This window comes from Talpa europaea, assembly GCF_964194135.1.
Source record: "Talpa europaea genome assembly, chromosome: 4".
Taxonomy (NCBI): domain Eukaryota; kingdom Metazoa; phylum Chordata; class Mammalia; order Eulipotyphla; family Talpidae; genus Talpa; species Talpa europaea.
The window spans coordinates 25103593-25117717 of record NC_140070.1 but is presented as its reverse complement, the minus strand read 5'-3'; the positions used below and the strand labels follow the sequence as shown (position 1 = coordinate 25117717).

At 38.8% G+C, this 14125-nt stretch overlaps 1 protein-coding gene across 1 annotated transcript in view; it reads right to left on the bottom strand.

Annotated features, from left to right (window-relative positions):
* MME (membrane metalloendopeptidase) overlaps positions 1-14125 on the bottom strand; it is a gene marked incomplete at its 5' end in the record, with an annotated part of 91520 nt that overhangs the window by 62069 nt on the left and 15326 nt on the right. The window contains 4 exons of the mRNA XM_084231244.1: positions 448-563; positions 691-786; positions 936-1016; positions 1916-2077. Of these exons, the coding sequence (XP_084087370.1) occupies positions 448-563; positions 691-786; positions 936-1016; positions 1916-2077 (455 nt within the window). The remainder of the gene's footprint in view (positions 1-447; positions 564-690; positions 787-935; positions 1017-1915; positions 2078-14125) is intronic.

Genomic DNA, 14125 nt, shown 5'->3' with positions numbered 1-14125 from the left:
TTAAAGGATGGTTTTTCATTTGCCTTCATTGAGATAAAAGTGAAGATATTCTTTAGCTAGAAACAAAATTGAGTTGAAAATTCATTTTCTATGCTCTTTTTGGAGCAATTAGGAATTTCTTGTTTCTAGACCTGTCTTACTTATGTAAAACAGACCACACATAGAAATTATATGCTTTTTCTAAATAGGAAAGGGAAGTCTTTCATTTCTTATTTATTTTATGAAGGGAGAAGTACCTAAAATCAAGGTAGATGAATTCCTAAAACACAGCCTTAGGAAAATACATTTAGACTTGTGGATCCAGGTATCAGGAACAGAGCAAAATTTATCACTGTGTTGCTCACCTGACTCAAATGAAAAGAGTCATCCTGTCTAAACATCAGTAATAGATGTGTGAAAGCTTTCTACAATTTAAAGATCATTTGGCTTTTGGCCACACCAACTTACATGAATTATATGGCTCATGGAGTTCTTGTCATCAGTGCCAACAAAAAAGTTAATAAGGACTTTTTTCCCAAATTTAGAATTCTGTTGTGCCATAGATTTCTCAGCTGTCCAGTTACCTAAAATAATAAAAGGAGAAGTGTACCTTTAGAGGTTTTAGTACATTAATATGATAGTATGATATAATAGTAGCTTGGATTTTATACAGAAATTACTTTTTTTTCCAAAGAAGAAAAATGGCCTTACCATAATTTTGCTCCCAGTTATCTGCTGCTACTGGCCAATCATACATGTCTGGTAACAGGTCAAGCAGAGGTACCCCATTTCTATTATCAATGGCAGCTTTTGAAAACAACAGATACAAATTCATTATGAAGTCTGCATTTTCTGGCACAATTTTTAAAAAGATTTTTTTATTAATGTAACATGGCATGGTGACACTGGAATGTTTTAGGTGAGGCATACCTTTAATGAAATAAAAAAGCACTTACATTCATTTATACAAGATCTGTACAGTGTTTTTGCTTTCTGTACTGCTTCTATATCTTCAGTCCTGGGTTCCTGAAGGACATCTGAATAGGGTATTTCAGAAAATACATCAATATAATTGCTCATTTGCATCTATAATTAACATTTTCAGCAGGGGTTCAGTAAAGAACTTGGTTTTTGAATGTATGCTCACTGCCTCCCCATTTAAAAATCCTATAGGAAAACCCCATTACCATATCATCACTCCTAATGCAGAACTATGCATTAGTTTCATTAGCCAAGTTAGATGAAAGTCCTTTTGACTAGTTACCTTTTTTGTGTAAATAGTGATGTGTACTGCTCACTTCTTTAAAAAATTGAGATTAAAAAGAAATAATAAAGCAGAGGAATCTGGAATTTATGATATCTTCTTGATGGCTGGAAAAATACTACTTTTGTGTGACTGTACTGTTCACACTCCAAATGAATTGTATGAGTTTTTCTAATTGTTTGGATGATAGAAAGTATCAAAAATTGGTTTTCCACAAAGTAACTTCTAGAAGAGGAGAACACAGCATAGAAGACTAGACATGATTTTCTCATCTTCTCAGGGGGAGTGTCTGAGTCTGGTCAGAATAAATATACCTATTCTGGGAAGGCAATAGTTACTTCAAAACAGGATCAGGGTAAGAAGACCACAGAGGTGGCATTTAGTGGCAATCATTTAATTTCTTCTTTGGTAAAATGGTACAAAGACACCATTTCTACAGATGATAGAGCTTTACTACTTGTATACATATGATTGAAAGCAGGGATGCTAAGAGATGCCAACATTCATTTCAGTGCCTACCACCCTCTGCATGACTCTGGTGGTCCATAAAACATGGAGGGATTATTAATATTAATCTTCTGTGATTTTCCCTATAACAACTAAGAGTCATATCTTAAAAGACAGATATATTCAGAGAGAAATCATTGATGCATAGACAGAAACACCACTAACCTTTCAAAACAACTTCTAGTTCATCTCTTAAAATGTCAAAGTTACTGTAACGGGAGCTGGTCTCAGGAATGACATTGCGTTTCAACCAACCCCCACAGGCGTATTTGAAAAAGTCTGTGCAAGGCTCAACAGTGGTATCCATGTTCTGGATCAGTCGGGCAGCTGAAAGATCATGAGAAAGATGAGATGAAATGAAGGATACATTTCTAAAGTACTTTGGAAAGGGTAAAAGGAGACATGTTGCTTTTGCTTCATTAGCAAGTCAACTGGTTGGTCTTTTTCTCACTTAGATAACTGTCAATTCAATGCTGGTGGATTGATGACTATGCTCACCAACTAGTGTTCCTTCCCTTAACTATACTTGGTTGGTTTTATTCTTGGGATAGTAGAGTCCTCCAATTCTACATCTCCTCCAGAAAACTGAGGTTCTCTCTAATCCCTGTTTCAATGTAAAGAGAACACAAGTCTGTCTTGACCAGAAGTTCATACAACTTCATTCTGAACTCTGGTAATTCCAAATGTTCTCTATCCTTAGAGGTGGATGCCTTGTCTCTAGAACCCAAAGAATGTGGGATTGACTGTTAATGGATTTTATCATTTCAATAAAGATCTATAGCTACAGTGATTACTTCTTGGACTTTGCAAAATATTTGCAATTCAAATTAGATGTCTGATCTCTGTGTGTTTATAAAGTCTGTCATTATAAAATTGGTTGTAAGTTTGTTAGCTTTTTTGATATCTACTTTTTTACTTTGGACCAGATGAAAATGCAAATCCACCAAGACTGAGTATTTACAAATGTGTGCTGCAATTGATAGATGTAAAAATATGAATTATTAGCGCTGCAGAGAATATTTAGTAAGTACAGGAGGCCCAACACCCACAACTTCTACACCTGGAAGTGTGAGGAAACCCTCTCACTGCCCTCCCCATTTTCTTTCTCATACAAGTTGAACTGTTTTGCAAAGAAAACAAAAGAGCGATTGAGAATTCATCTGTATGAAGAGAGTATAAGTTCTCAAACGAGCTTTTGAAAACACTTCACTTTGTGAATTAATTAATTAATTAAAAACCTCAGACAATTGCTGGGCTGTGTGGATTTTTTCAGCTTGGAATGGTGTATCTGTTTTCCAGTTGAGCTTCATCCCTGCTGCTAGCTATCAATTAGACGCATCTGTTTGGTTGCCAATTCACACATCACCTCTCGGCTCTCCGGGTTTACACTTTCATACTTTGGCACTCAGCACAATTGCTATACAACACAGTCTCCCAGGTTTGAAACAGTGGGTAAGACTCTGATTAAACTTTTCTCAAATACCCATTTTCCTGGCCACTCCCTTCTTTAAAAATATTAGTGACTTGACATTGCCCAGGTTAAAATACAAACTCTTTAACTTGCCCTCTGAACTTTTACCAGTGAGCCAGAAGTCCTTACCGTTGCTTTTCTCCCTTCTTTGTGTTTTGGCACAAACTCTGTTCCAACCAGACGGTCTCCCTCCATGTACTACTACAAATACTCTTGTGTTTTCCTATTTTATGTCTTTGCCTATCTCCTCCTCCTTCCAAACTTTTAACTCCTTTCAATTCTTTCCACATTCTACCCATTATTGAAGGTTCAGCTGATGTCCCATCTCAAAGTTTCTATGACTCCAAACTTCAGGAATATTTTGTTCTCTGAACTGCTGAGAACTCATTACCTCTCTTGGTCTTTAATACATAGATGAGGCTACTTACAGGGCTTCTTATTGTGGTCACCTTCTCTGTCTCCCTAAACATTCTATTGATGAACATGACCTCTGAACTTTCAAACTTTGAACTGCTAATGAACCTGACCATCACCAAGCACCTCATTAAAAATGAGCAATTATGTCTACATGTGACAGCATTACTGAATCATTTATGAATCTTCTTCTCTCCCCTCCTACACATACCTTTCTTGCAGGTCTGACCAGTTCTCATTTCACAGCTTCCAGAGTCTGCCCCATGCCCCATGCCCAATCACCCCCAGGCCCATTTTCCCTCAGACCCCCACCCCCTAGCCTCTATTTCTGCCCTTTAGCTGAAGCTACAGCCCCAGCCTTCTCCACCCCAGTTCATCTGTGTGCCACAGTCAGATTAATGTTGTTATAACATTGCAGCTGCCATTTTCCACTCCAAGCTGTCAATAGAATCTTTTGCATTCATAATAAAATCCAGATTTCACAGCATATTTTAATCCTATTACATATAATGAAGCTTCTCTTTTATACCTTTCTCACATGCGCCAACTGTCCCAATTAAATAAATATAAATATTCAGTCTCTACTGTGAAACACCTATGCTTTCTGCTCCTGCAACTTCAACCATGTTGTCTCAACTTCTGTTCATATATCTTTGCCTATTTTTTTATATTTTGAATTTCAGGTGTTTTCAAGATCTAATTCAAAATCTCTTTCTTCATCAAGGGCTGTCATTACAATGCTCATATTGGCTGACATCTTATTCACTTTTTGTATGAAAGCCTATTATCTCCTCAGCTGGACTGTGCCCAGGCCAAGGAGGAAATGTATTTTCCAGTTTCTTCCAGAGTCAAAGACTGTGCTCAACCCAGACTAACAAGTAAAAACTCTAATTTCAAATCTCAGATAAAGATTAGGAAAGTGATCTAAAAAATATAGAAAGAAAGGGTGATTCCCTGGAACTCTGAAGGAAATAAAGCTATGATGACAGGATAAATAAAGACTGTAAAAACTTTACCATGTTTGGTGAAAAAAACAGAAAATTGGTGACTGAAAGAATGCTTACTGAAGACATTTTAAGCAGACATCTTCAGCGATTTTGTATAACTCTTGTCTTTCAAAAGACTTTGAAGAATTTAAACTGTGGAAAGGCAGCTATCATTTGGGGCATCTTCTCCTTCTTTCCCGTTTCTGGGGCAATGAATGGTTTATGTCCTAACACCTCAAAGAACAATCAACCCCAACTTGCAAGAGCAGAGAGCAGTAACGAACAAGTAGATGAACAGGAATAATGACGAAGACTTACTACCTATTTGGAAATGCCACACTCTCTCTTAAACACCCTGAGTGGACTGCAGATCGATGCTCGTGAGTGCAAATCCCCAGACCAGTGAATGCTTTTGGACTTCTACATCTCTCATAAGGAAAAAATATGGTCCTTCCCCTCTCGAGCTGGATCCCTCATCTGCTACCCAATGCAGTGAAACTAATTAAATTTGGACAACAAATCAAAGAGGAGGCATTTAAACTGTTAGCAAGGGTTACAGAGGCAAGACATTGGAAGAGGGAACTCTGCAAAGCCCTTCCCATGCCACTCTTTAAATCTCCCTTTGACCTGAGAGGGCATCTGACCATGGGTGCTTCCAATCACTTCAAAGAGAGCTCTCTGTACTGATGAATATTTTGGGGCCATGGGCCAAGGCAAGTCATGGGCTAGCACTTTTATGCTGGGTCTTTGATCAACCTTCCTTTAATCTCTTATCATGGGTTTGATTCTCGTTTTGTACCTTATCCTCCGGACCTCCTCTGTGCTGACTTTTTCTTTGAAGTCAGCAGTAGACTTGTGGGTAGAAAGGCCGTAGGAAACAGACGTACAACTGTCAAACTGGTTGTAATTGTTTTTATATTTTGTACTTTGTTTTGAATTACTCAACCTCTCCACATAGCCACACCTGGGCTCTTCAGATGTTTCCTTATCTATGGGTCTCTGTCTTCTGAGTAAACAAACGTGGTTTAAAAACAAATAAAATTATTCACCTTAACAAGCAGACATAAAAAATGATGTAGTAAAGGCAAATGTGTTAACATGGAATGTTGCTGTAAAGTGAAAGAAAAAGCATTCCATGATTTTAAAAAATCTGTACAGAAACACAGAAAAGTCTAAAAGGCATTTATAACAGTTATATCTGGGTAGAGGGATTATGAGTGCTTAATTTTGTATTATCTACTTATCTTTATTTTCCAGTTTGTATTGGATGAGCATGCATTTTCTTGCAGTAAGAGAGGGAAATTTTATTTTTAATTTAAGAAAGTCACATAAAGACAAAGAAAAGTAATTTTCTATTAATAATGAGCTTATTTCATATGAATGACAATTCTGAATGTTTTATGCTGATAAATGTCATACCATATTTTCCCTAGCTAATCTTATAAAATTCTCCCAACTTATTTGACTATAGGAATTTGAAAATAAACTCAACTACCATTTGGGAAATTATTAATTACTGTATTCATTACCAGGGATCTAGCATGTGGATAAGGAGATGCTGATAAGCAGGAAAATGTTTGGAGTTCTTAAATAAGGCAGATCTGTTTTGAATTCCTGAGCTTCACTCCTTTTTTGGTGTACAAGATTAAGCCATTTTCCCAAGATCATGCAGCTTGTAAATGATGGAGCGTCAGGATTTGCTCTTAGGTGTGTGGGTCTCTGAGGCTCCCCTTTTAAATTTCCCCCAGGTCTTGGCCTCTTCTCATTTCCTTTCCTCCCTGCTACTCTTTCCCCCTTCCCCAATGTCACCCATCACCAGCAAGCTGCACTGGGTCAAAGTCAGAAGAAAGCATCAGGACTTGGAGTCTGCATGGATAGGAAGAAGGAAAGAGGAAAAGCACATGAATTCTTCCCAGCAGAGCAAGCAGCTGGGAAAGTATTGTGGAGGCCAGGCTTGCTCCAAGGCAGGTCCAGCAATGCACCTTCTGGAGGTGGGTCGGTAACAGGATTCCTGCCTAGCTTGTCTTTGGATAGAAAAGTAAAATATCTCAGTGAAGCATTTTAAAAGAATCCCTTTCAACCCTGGCTAACCATGTGAGCAATTTTGAAGTCTTTAAACACAGAGATACCCAAGATGCATTTTCTGATTAATTAAATCAAAATACTTAGAGGTGGTCCAGGCCTTTTTTTTTTCCGAAGGCTTCCTGAGTGATTCTAATGCACAGCCAGGGAGAACGACCAGACTGGACAACAGAACAACACAGAAAATGAGGACAGGAAAATTCAGCATCCAGAAAGTCAAAATATTCCCATACATCGATGAATCAGGCATATTTTTTCTTGCCTTTCCCATCAGCAAGTGCAAATGGACTGATCGCGATTACCCATGAAGTATACCTGTTTCCTATCAGCCTCTGAAAAAGTACTGTGAGGAACCACGTGTGGGTCTCCTGTACAAGCCTACTTACTCCCCTAGATTCCACCATCTGTGGCCTCCAACACCCTGCCCCAAGCCCCAAGCAACATCCTGTTCCCTCCAGTGCCTGAGCCCTGTGATCCGGGGAAAAACTTCCCCACTTGTCATCATCTCACAGGCATCCCAAGGTGGACTCTATGCACCTCCTGGTAAAGAATCTTCTGGAAGTTTACTTCCCTGCCTGCGTCCAAAGAGCTGGCAAAAACTGCACTATGTTCAGAAGCACTTCTCTGACATCTGAAGTTTTGTTCTAGGTACATTTTGTTGAGCCTGACTTTTTATTTCTCTAGATGACTTCTCTATCTCCTAGGCTCCTGGACTTCTCAGGCAAAAGACAGGTGGCCCAGCCATTCCCCCACCTACCAGTTCTGATTGGAGAAGGTGGAATTGGTGAAACACCAGCCACATGTCTATATCAAGAAGCTGTCCGTAGTCCTTGGTCTTCCTTTGTATACCAATGACCTCAATGCCACAAGCTCTCTCCTTTTCTATCTATATCCTCAGCTTCCTAACAACATCAAGTTTGCTTTAGAAAATGAGATTTTGGGCACTCTACACAATAGCTGTGTGTGTGTGTGTGTGTGCGCGTTATAGAAATGTCTGCATGTATCAAGTGCTCTGGGAGAAAGTAAACTAAGAGAAATCTGAAAGAAATATGATTGTCACAAGCAGTGAATGAATGAATAGAACAAATAGCATGAAGCCTTGTACTCTAGCACTATTTTGTGGGTTCAATTTTATTCAATGTTGACCCTAACTTGTAAGTCATTGGTATTTTCCCGTGAGAATAAATTCATAGGAATTGCAAACAAATGTGGTTGATGCTCTTTATTAAATGGAGTTTTGTTTCACAGGCATCACTAATATTGAATTACCAAATAGTGAAACATCGACCGTTGGGGAAATATAAGGTTAGGTTTCTATGAAATTTTGATCACACAGCATTTTCATTAACTGACCAATGATACATAGCTTAGTTTTATGTGGTTTCATTTCATTTAAGGGCATAGTATTTCATATATATGTATATATATCACTGGTTCATTAACACTGAACTAACAAAATAGCACCATAACTCATGACTGAACACAGCTTATCTAACACATGTTTTCTCAGAAGTCATAGAAGTCACAGCTTTCTTGTGCTTATGGACCCAGAACAGAAGCTCTGTACTATGCACGGTGTGATTTTAACAGCAAAATCACCCACAAAACTCATTAAAAATGTAGAAACATGGCACTAAATAGATCAAGAAAAGAACCTTTGTTTCCAATCTCTTTGTTGGACCTCAGCTGGGTGCGAGAGGGCAGAGCAAGGCAACTCTTTAATCTGGGCCCATCTGCAAATGACCATGAAGTGTTAATTTTGGTGTTGTAAATAAATGTTCATCAGTGGGCAAATTAGCAAATAGGGAATTTACAAATAATTAGACTCTATTATACTTTTGTCCATTTTTCTTTGAAACCTTTTGTAATATTCAGGAATATAAACAAAGCAGGCAACAAAATGAGATGGAAATGGGACTTGAAGCATTTCTTTCTCAATTATTACGCTATTTGAAAGACGTCTGACCACTATGTAAACATTTTAAATAAGGTAAGCTTCTCTCTACAGCATATGGTCCTCATATCTGGCAAAATTTCTCCACTGTTCTGGTTGTGCATGTACATGATAGCAAGGCTTAGGAAATGGTAAGTGAACAAAACTATTTCAGGTTGTTTCCTCTGAATCATCCTAAGCCCTTGGCTTTTTGACCTCCAACACAACATTTTCATTCCAGTATTTTAAAATCACTATAATCATCCTGGTTTATGCCTGTTCTCAAAGTGTCCAAAAGGGGTCAGAGAAATGTTTGGGCATCCAGGAGCAAATGTACCTGTGAAGACCTAAGGACCCCATTTCTGACCCAACCTTCCATCCTAAATGTTCGCTATATTAATGGACACTGAACCTGATATTACTTACGAGGCAATTTTTGACCAATTTCGATATCTCCCCTGACAGCGTTCTGTAAGTATGACTGACCTCATTCCCCTGCTGCTGCCCACCATCCCCCAACCAAAATTAAGGCAGAGTCAGAAAGTTTTGAGAGAGCACAAGGAAAATGCAACACAATCAGAACGGGTCACAAAGGACTCCATTTGAAAGGCAGTAATGTGGAAACTCGAATCTGGGGGGCCATTCCTGAAGAGAAAATGACTGAAAACTAGCAGACACACAGAGTAATGCTAATAAAAACCAAATGGCTTTGTTACAAACATTCTGTATTCTCCTGTATTCTTCCACAGTCCAGTCCTTACTTTTAAATGAAATTCCTGCCCCCAAATTGCTTTTGCTGTGTGTCTGTTGAAGAAAGGTTGGGTTTGGAATGGGTGGATACGGATGAGGAATGTAATCTGAACCGCTAGACTGTCATTCACTCAAACACTCTCTGTCAATCATGCTTAAATTCCAGTGAAGCCAAGGTCAAGTCTTACCCTGGTCTAACTGAACAACAGCATGAAACTATCCAACTATCCAGCAGCCATTGCTACCCAATGTTCAGAAAACTGTCGGTGGATTCACACAAGTAGATTTGGGGGAGATTTCTAAGCACACTGAATTTACTGTAGGGAGCAGCCACTCTCAAGAAAAACCTAATTTGGGCCTCCCCGGTGGCACAGCGGTTGAGCGCTGGGTTGTGAAGCTGCCCGCGGCCTCCAGCGCCGGTTCGATCCCCGGCTGCTCCCCGGTCACCGGAGGAGGGTCCCACATGGCGCGCAGACCTCTCCTGCCGCCCGCTGCTCCCCTCAGCAGTGTACTTCGGTCCTTCTGCCTGCTCTGCTCCCCGCTCTGGCTCTGGTGAATTCTCTCACCCTCCAGCGCTTCTGACTGTACCCAGTGCTTGCATAAATAAATAAATAAATAAATAGATAGATAGATAGATAGATAGATAGATAAATCTAAAAAAAAAAAAAAGACCTAATTTTTGTGCTTGAGCTAGAGGACTAGTTTTTTAATTATATTTCATATATGTGAACAATTTACTTTAAATGTACATATACACACACACAGGTGCACGCCTGAAAACATTTAACCTGGAATCTATTTACTATCAGACGTGCGAATAGCATGCAAGCTAGAGGATTTTCATTTAGGTTTAGTCATAGATGCTCAATTAATAACAAGAACAACAACAATAGAAATCAATTATCAATTGCCAGGCACAAAGCACTTAATTCATATGAAGCACTTTTCTAAATTCTTTAACATTTGCTCTCAATTAACTCTATACTGTAACTGTGCCTTTGTTTCCATTCTGGAGATGCAGAAATTGAGGGTGAGGAATTTGCACTCCAGGTCATACAGTCGGTGAACTGCAAAGCTGAGGATTGACTTCAAGCAGCCTGGTGGCCAGTCTGAGCTCTTAACTTGATATTAAACCACCTCTCTCAGTTTAATTATTGCTCTACCTTATAACTGATTTATAAAGTAGGGAATATTACCTCTACTTTAAGGAAAAATAGACACAGAGAAGTTAGATGCCCAAGGTCACCAATATGAATTTAGAGTGAACCCAGTCTAATTTTAAAATTAAACATTTTTTCTACAGTATCATTTTGCCATAACTTCAAATAACATTAAAGAAATTTTGGAAGTGCCACAGAGTGGGGGAGAGAATCCAAATTAAATTATACAGCAACCACTGCTTTTTTTTTTTCTGATGCCAAATTAAGATTTTAATTGCTCGATAACATGAGGATAACTGCATGAATTTTTTCACCTCATTTGGCTCTGGATTTTAGAACTTGTTGAGATAACCACAAAAATCTCAATTCTAATGGCCTCGCAGTAATAATCCTTACTTGGCTTTCCCCAAATTAGTGAAATCCTTCAACCCTATCTCCTAGCCCATTTAAATGAATGGCTCAGAGTCAAGAGAGAAGTCAATAATTTTCCAGTAGGGATTCCTCCAAATTCACAACCCAAAGCACATTCTGCTAATAAATGAAAGGCCTGAAACTTGTTACAGTTAAGTTAAAGTGCCAAGAGTCTAAAAATAATTTTTCATTCAGGTCCAATTTGCATTTTGAATCCTAAAAGATTCTTTGCTAGCAAAAAGCTATTAGAGATTACACTGCAATTTAAGTACATACATATCACTTAAGATAATTTATCTGGGCTGCATTTTAATTATAATGTTAATGAATAATAACATCCCTTTTTAAAGGAGAGATAAAGAAGGTTACGAAAAGGCTGCATGTTCCCTTCATAACTCTGATCAGGTACACCCAGCAACCTGGACACTAGCAGATGTCTCTACAGAGAAAGCAATAGAATATACTTATGTTTCTCCCTTTTTAACATTTTGTTATTTGGGATCATATTGTTGAACAGGAATGATTAGGCTGACTTCCATAATATGTAATTAGTGAGCATAACTCAAAACACTCTGCTTTTGCATCAATTTTGGTTAGAGGGTGGCACGGAAAGGTCACAGCAGAAGGGTAAGCCAGGTCAAAGGTGCTTTTAGAAAGCTGCTTAGAATGAAGTCAACATGCTCAAAGTAACTCTCTAGTGAGCACTATTAAATTTAGTGCTTATTCACAAACTAAACATTCGATTGTGTTTGGCCCCACATGCTTCTACATTTTTTTTAAACAAATAAATAGCTCTTTTCTATTTTGAAAGACTGGGGATTATGTTAAATCATATGCCGTCTCCCAAAAGATTTTTCTCATGGTACAGCATGAAACAATTGAAACTTTTCATTTCATCTCGACCAATATTTTTGAATACCCTTCTATATCAGACACTATTCTGAACTGAATGGCGCATGATGAATAAACAGACATAATCCCTGCTTTCCCTGAGCTTTCAAAATTTTCCTCTGGAACAGGACTGTTTCCAAATTGCACATGAACTCCTACAACATAACTGTATCTAAATATGAAAGTCTCATTTTCAGTCCCCAGATTTACCCAGTATTCAGTTGACAAACACAACTCCAGCTGTCTATATGACGTGGAGGTAAGAAGTCACTTGCAACGAGTCTGTGAGAGTATGCTTGAATGTGAGCTGACCAGGAATTGAACGAGTATGCTACAGAATGAAGCAATGAGGAAGGGGGAGTCTTAGAAGGTGACAGTGGAAAACCAGCAACTTGGCTGAACAATGACCTCCCAGGGAAGGCCAGTCAGAGGGGGACGTCATTAAAAGAGATCAGATACGAGTTATTCAGAAGAGCTGTTCGCAGAGAGCTGGGGTTGGGAAAGGAAAGCCAGACAGTGGAGATTTTGGTACTAGAGAGCTGGCAGTGCTTACCAGAGTGGGGAGATGGCTGGAAATTCCCCCAAGACAGGAAAATAGTGGGGAAGAGAAATGCGTAAAGAAGCTGTTTCCTTGTTGACCTAGTTCTAGTTTAGGAGGGTAGAATTAGCAAGGTAAATTAAACAACTCAGAAGAGAGTAATTGACTTTACTGCTAGCAGAGGAGATGGATCAGACAGAAAAGGGCTCAACTTTGGAGAGCTGACAGAGAAACAGAGAAGCAAGAGATCTGACCTACATAAGTGGGACAAAGTCTGATGGAAACACGTCTTTACTGCCATATGCATGTCAGGTGGACTGGGGAATTGCCTCGCCGAGACAACATTGATTTTGTGACCTCGAAATAAGGAACTTGAGAATGTTTGCAAAATGAATCAACGAAGTATTTAGTCAGCCAATATTTACTGACAACTTACTAGGGGCCATGTACCTTGCTAGTTGCTGGAAAAAGAAAGATAAATATGCTGGAAGAGATCGAAACTTAACATTATGTTGGCAAACCTAGACATTGGACAACTAACTACAAGTGAGATGTGAGTTAGGATGCAGTGTGTAGAGTGTGCTGAATGCGGAATCAGCTGGGGGAAAGACAGAAGAGAGCTATTCATGTACTCATTCACATCTTCATTTGGCAAGGAAACAAATATTTGAGTCAGACACTGAGCTATGTTCCAGGCAGAGGAGCGGGGTGATAGCTTTAGCCAGAGGCAATCGAAAGAGGACTGAGGCATGGAGATGCTCTCAGTGGGTGGAGAGGTAACCTGGCCCTGAAGAAAGGGCACAAGATGACTAAAGGATGAAGAATTTAGTTCCCAAAGCTTCAGCACCCAGGAAGGATTCCTGCATGCCTCTGTTTGGTGACAGCCTGATAAGAGGAGTCTGACCTTTATCACCTGTCCAATGAAGGGGATCTGATCATGAGAAAGAGGAATTTACCTTTTTTTTAAATTAAACGTTCTCTAAGTTTCTGGTGTGCATCACTGAAATCAGTGTTTATATACTACATTAAGTATATAAAAATCTAAAAATCCCATTTTATCCCTCACCATGTAATTGTCTCCTTTGTCCCAATTTACCTGTTTCCCCTCCCCACCCCTTCTGGTAACCACTAACTGGTCTTATAGTCCAAGTTTATTTTTGTTTTATTTATTAGTTCATCTGTTTGTTTTCTCTGTACACCAACTATGAGTGAAATCATATGGTGTCTGTCTTTGTCCATCTGGCTTATTTCTCTAGGCATAATACCCTCTAGGTCCATCCATGCTGTTGCAAATGGCAGGATTTCATCCTTTTTGATAGTCGAGTAGTATTTTATTGTTCTTTATTCATTTGTCAGTAGATGGCACATGTTTCCAGTTCTTGGCTTTTGTAAATAATGTTGCAATAAACATGGGGGGGGGGTTACATGTATCTCTTTTATTTTAGCATTTTTGTATTTTTTGAGTAAATAGCCAGGAGTTAGATAACTGGATCATAAGGAATTTTAATTTTTAATTTTTTGAGGCATCTTCATGCTGCTTTCCATAATAGCTGCATTAACTTACATTCCTGCCAATGGTGTATAAGGATATTCTTGTGAAACTGCAGTTTGCCTTGCCCTAGAAATCCTATCACATGCACCTCAGGGGAACAGCTTTCCCTTTATTCCCAATTTTTTATAGCTGGCCACAAAAAATGAACGAAATCATCTCTTTAACACACACCCTTCCAAGTCAACAT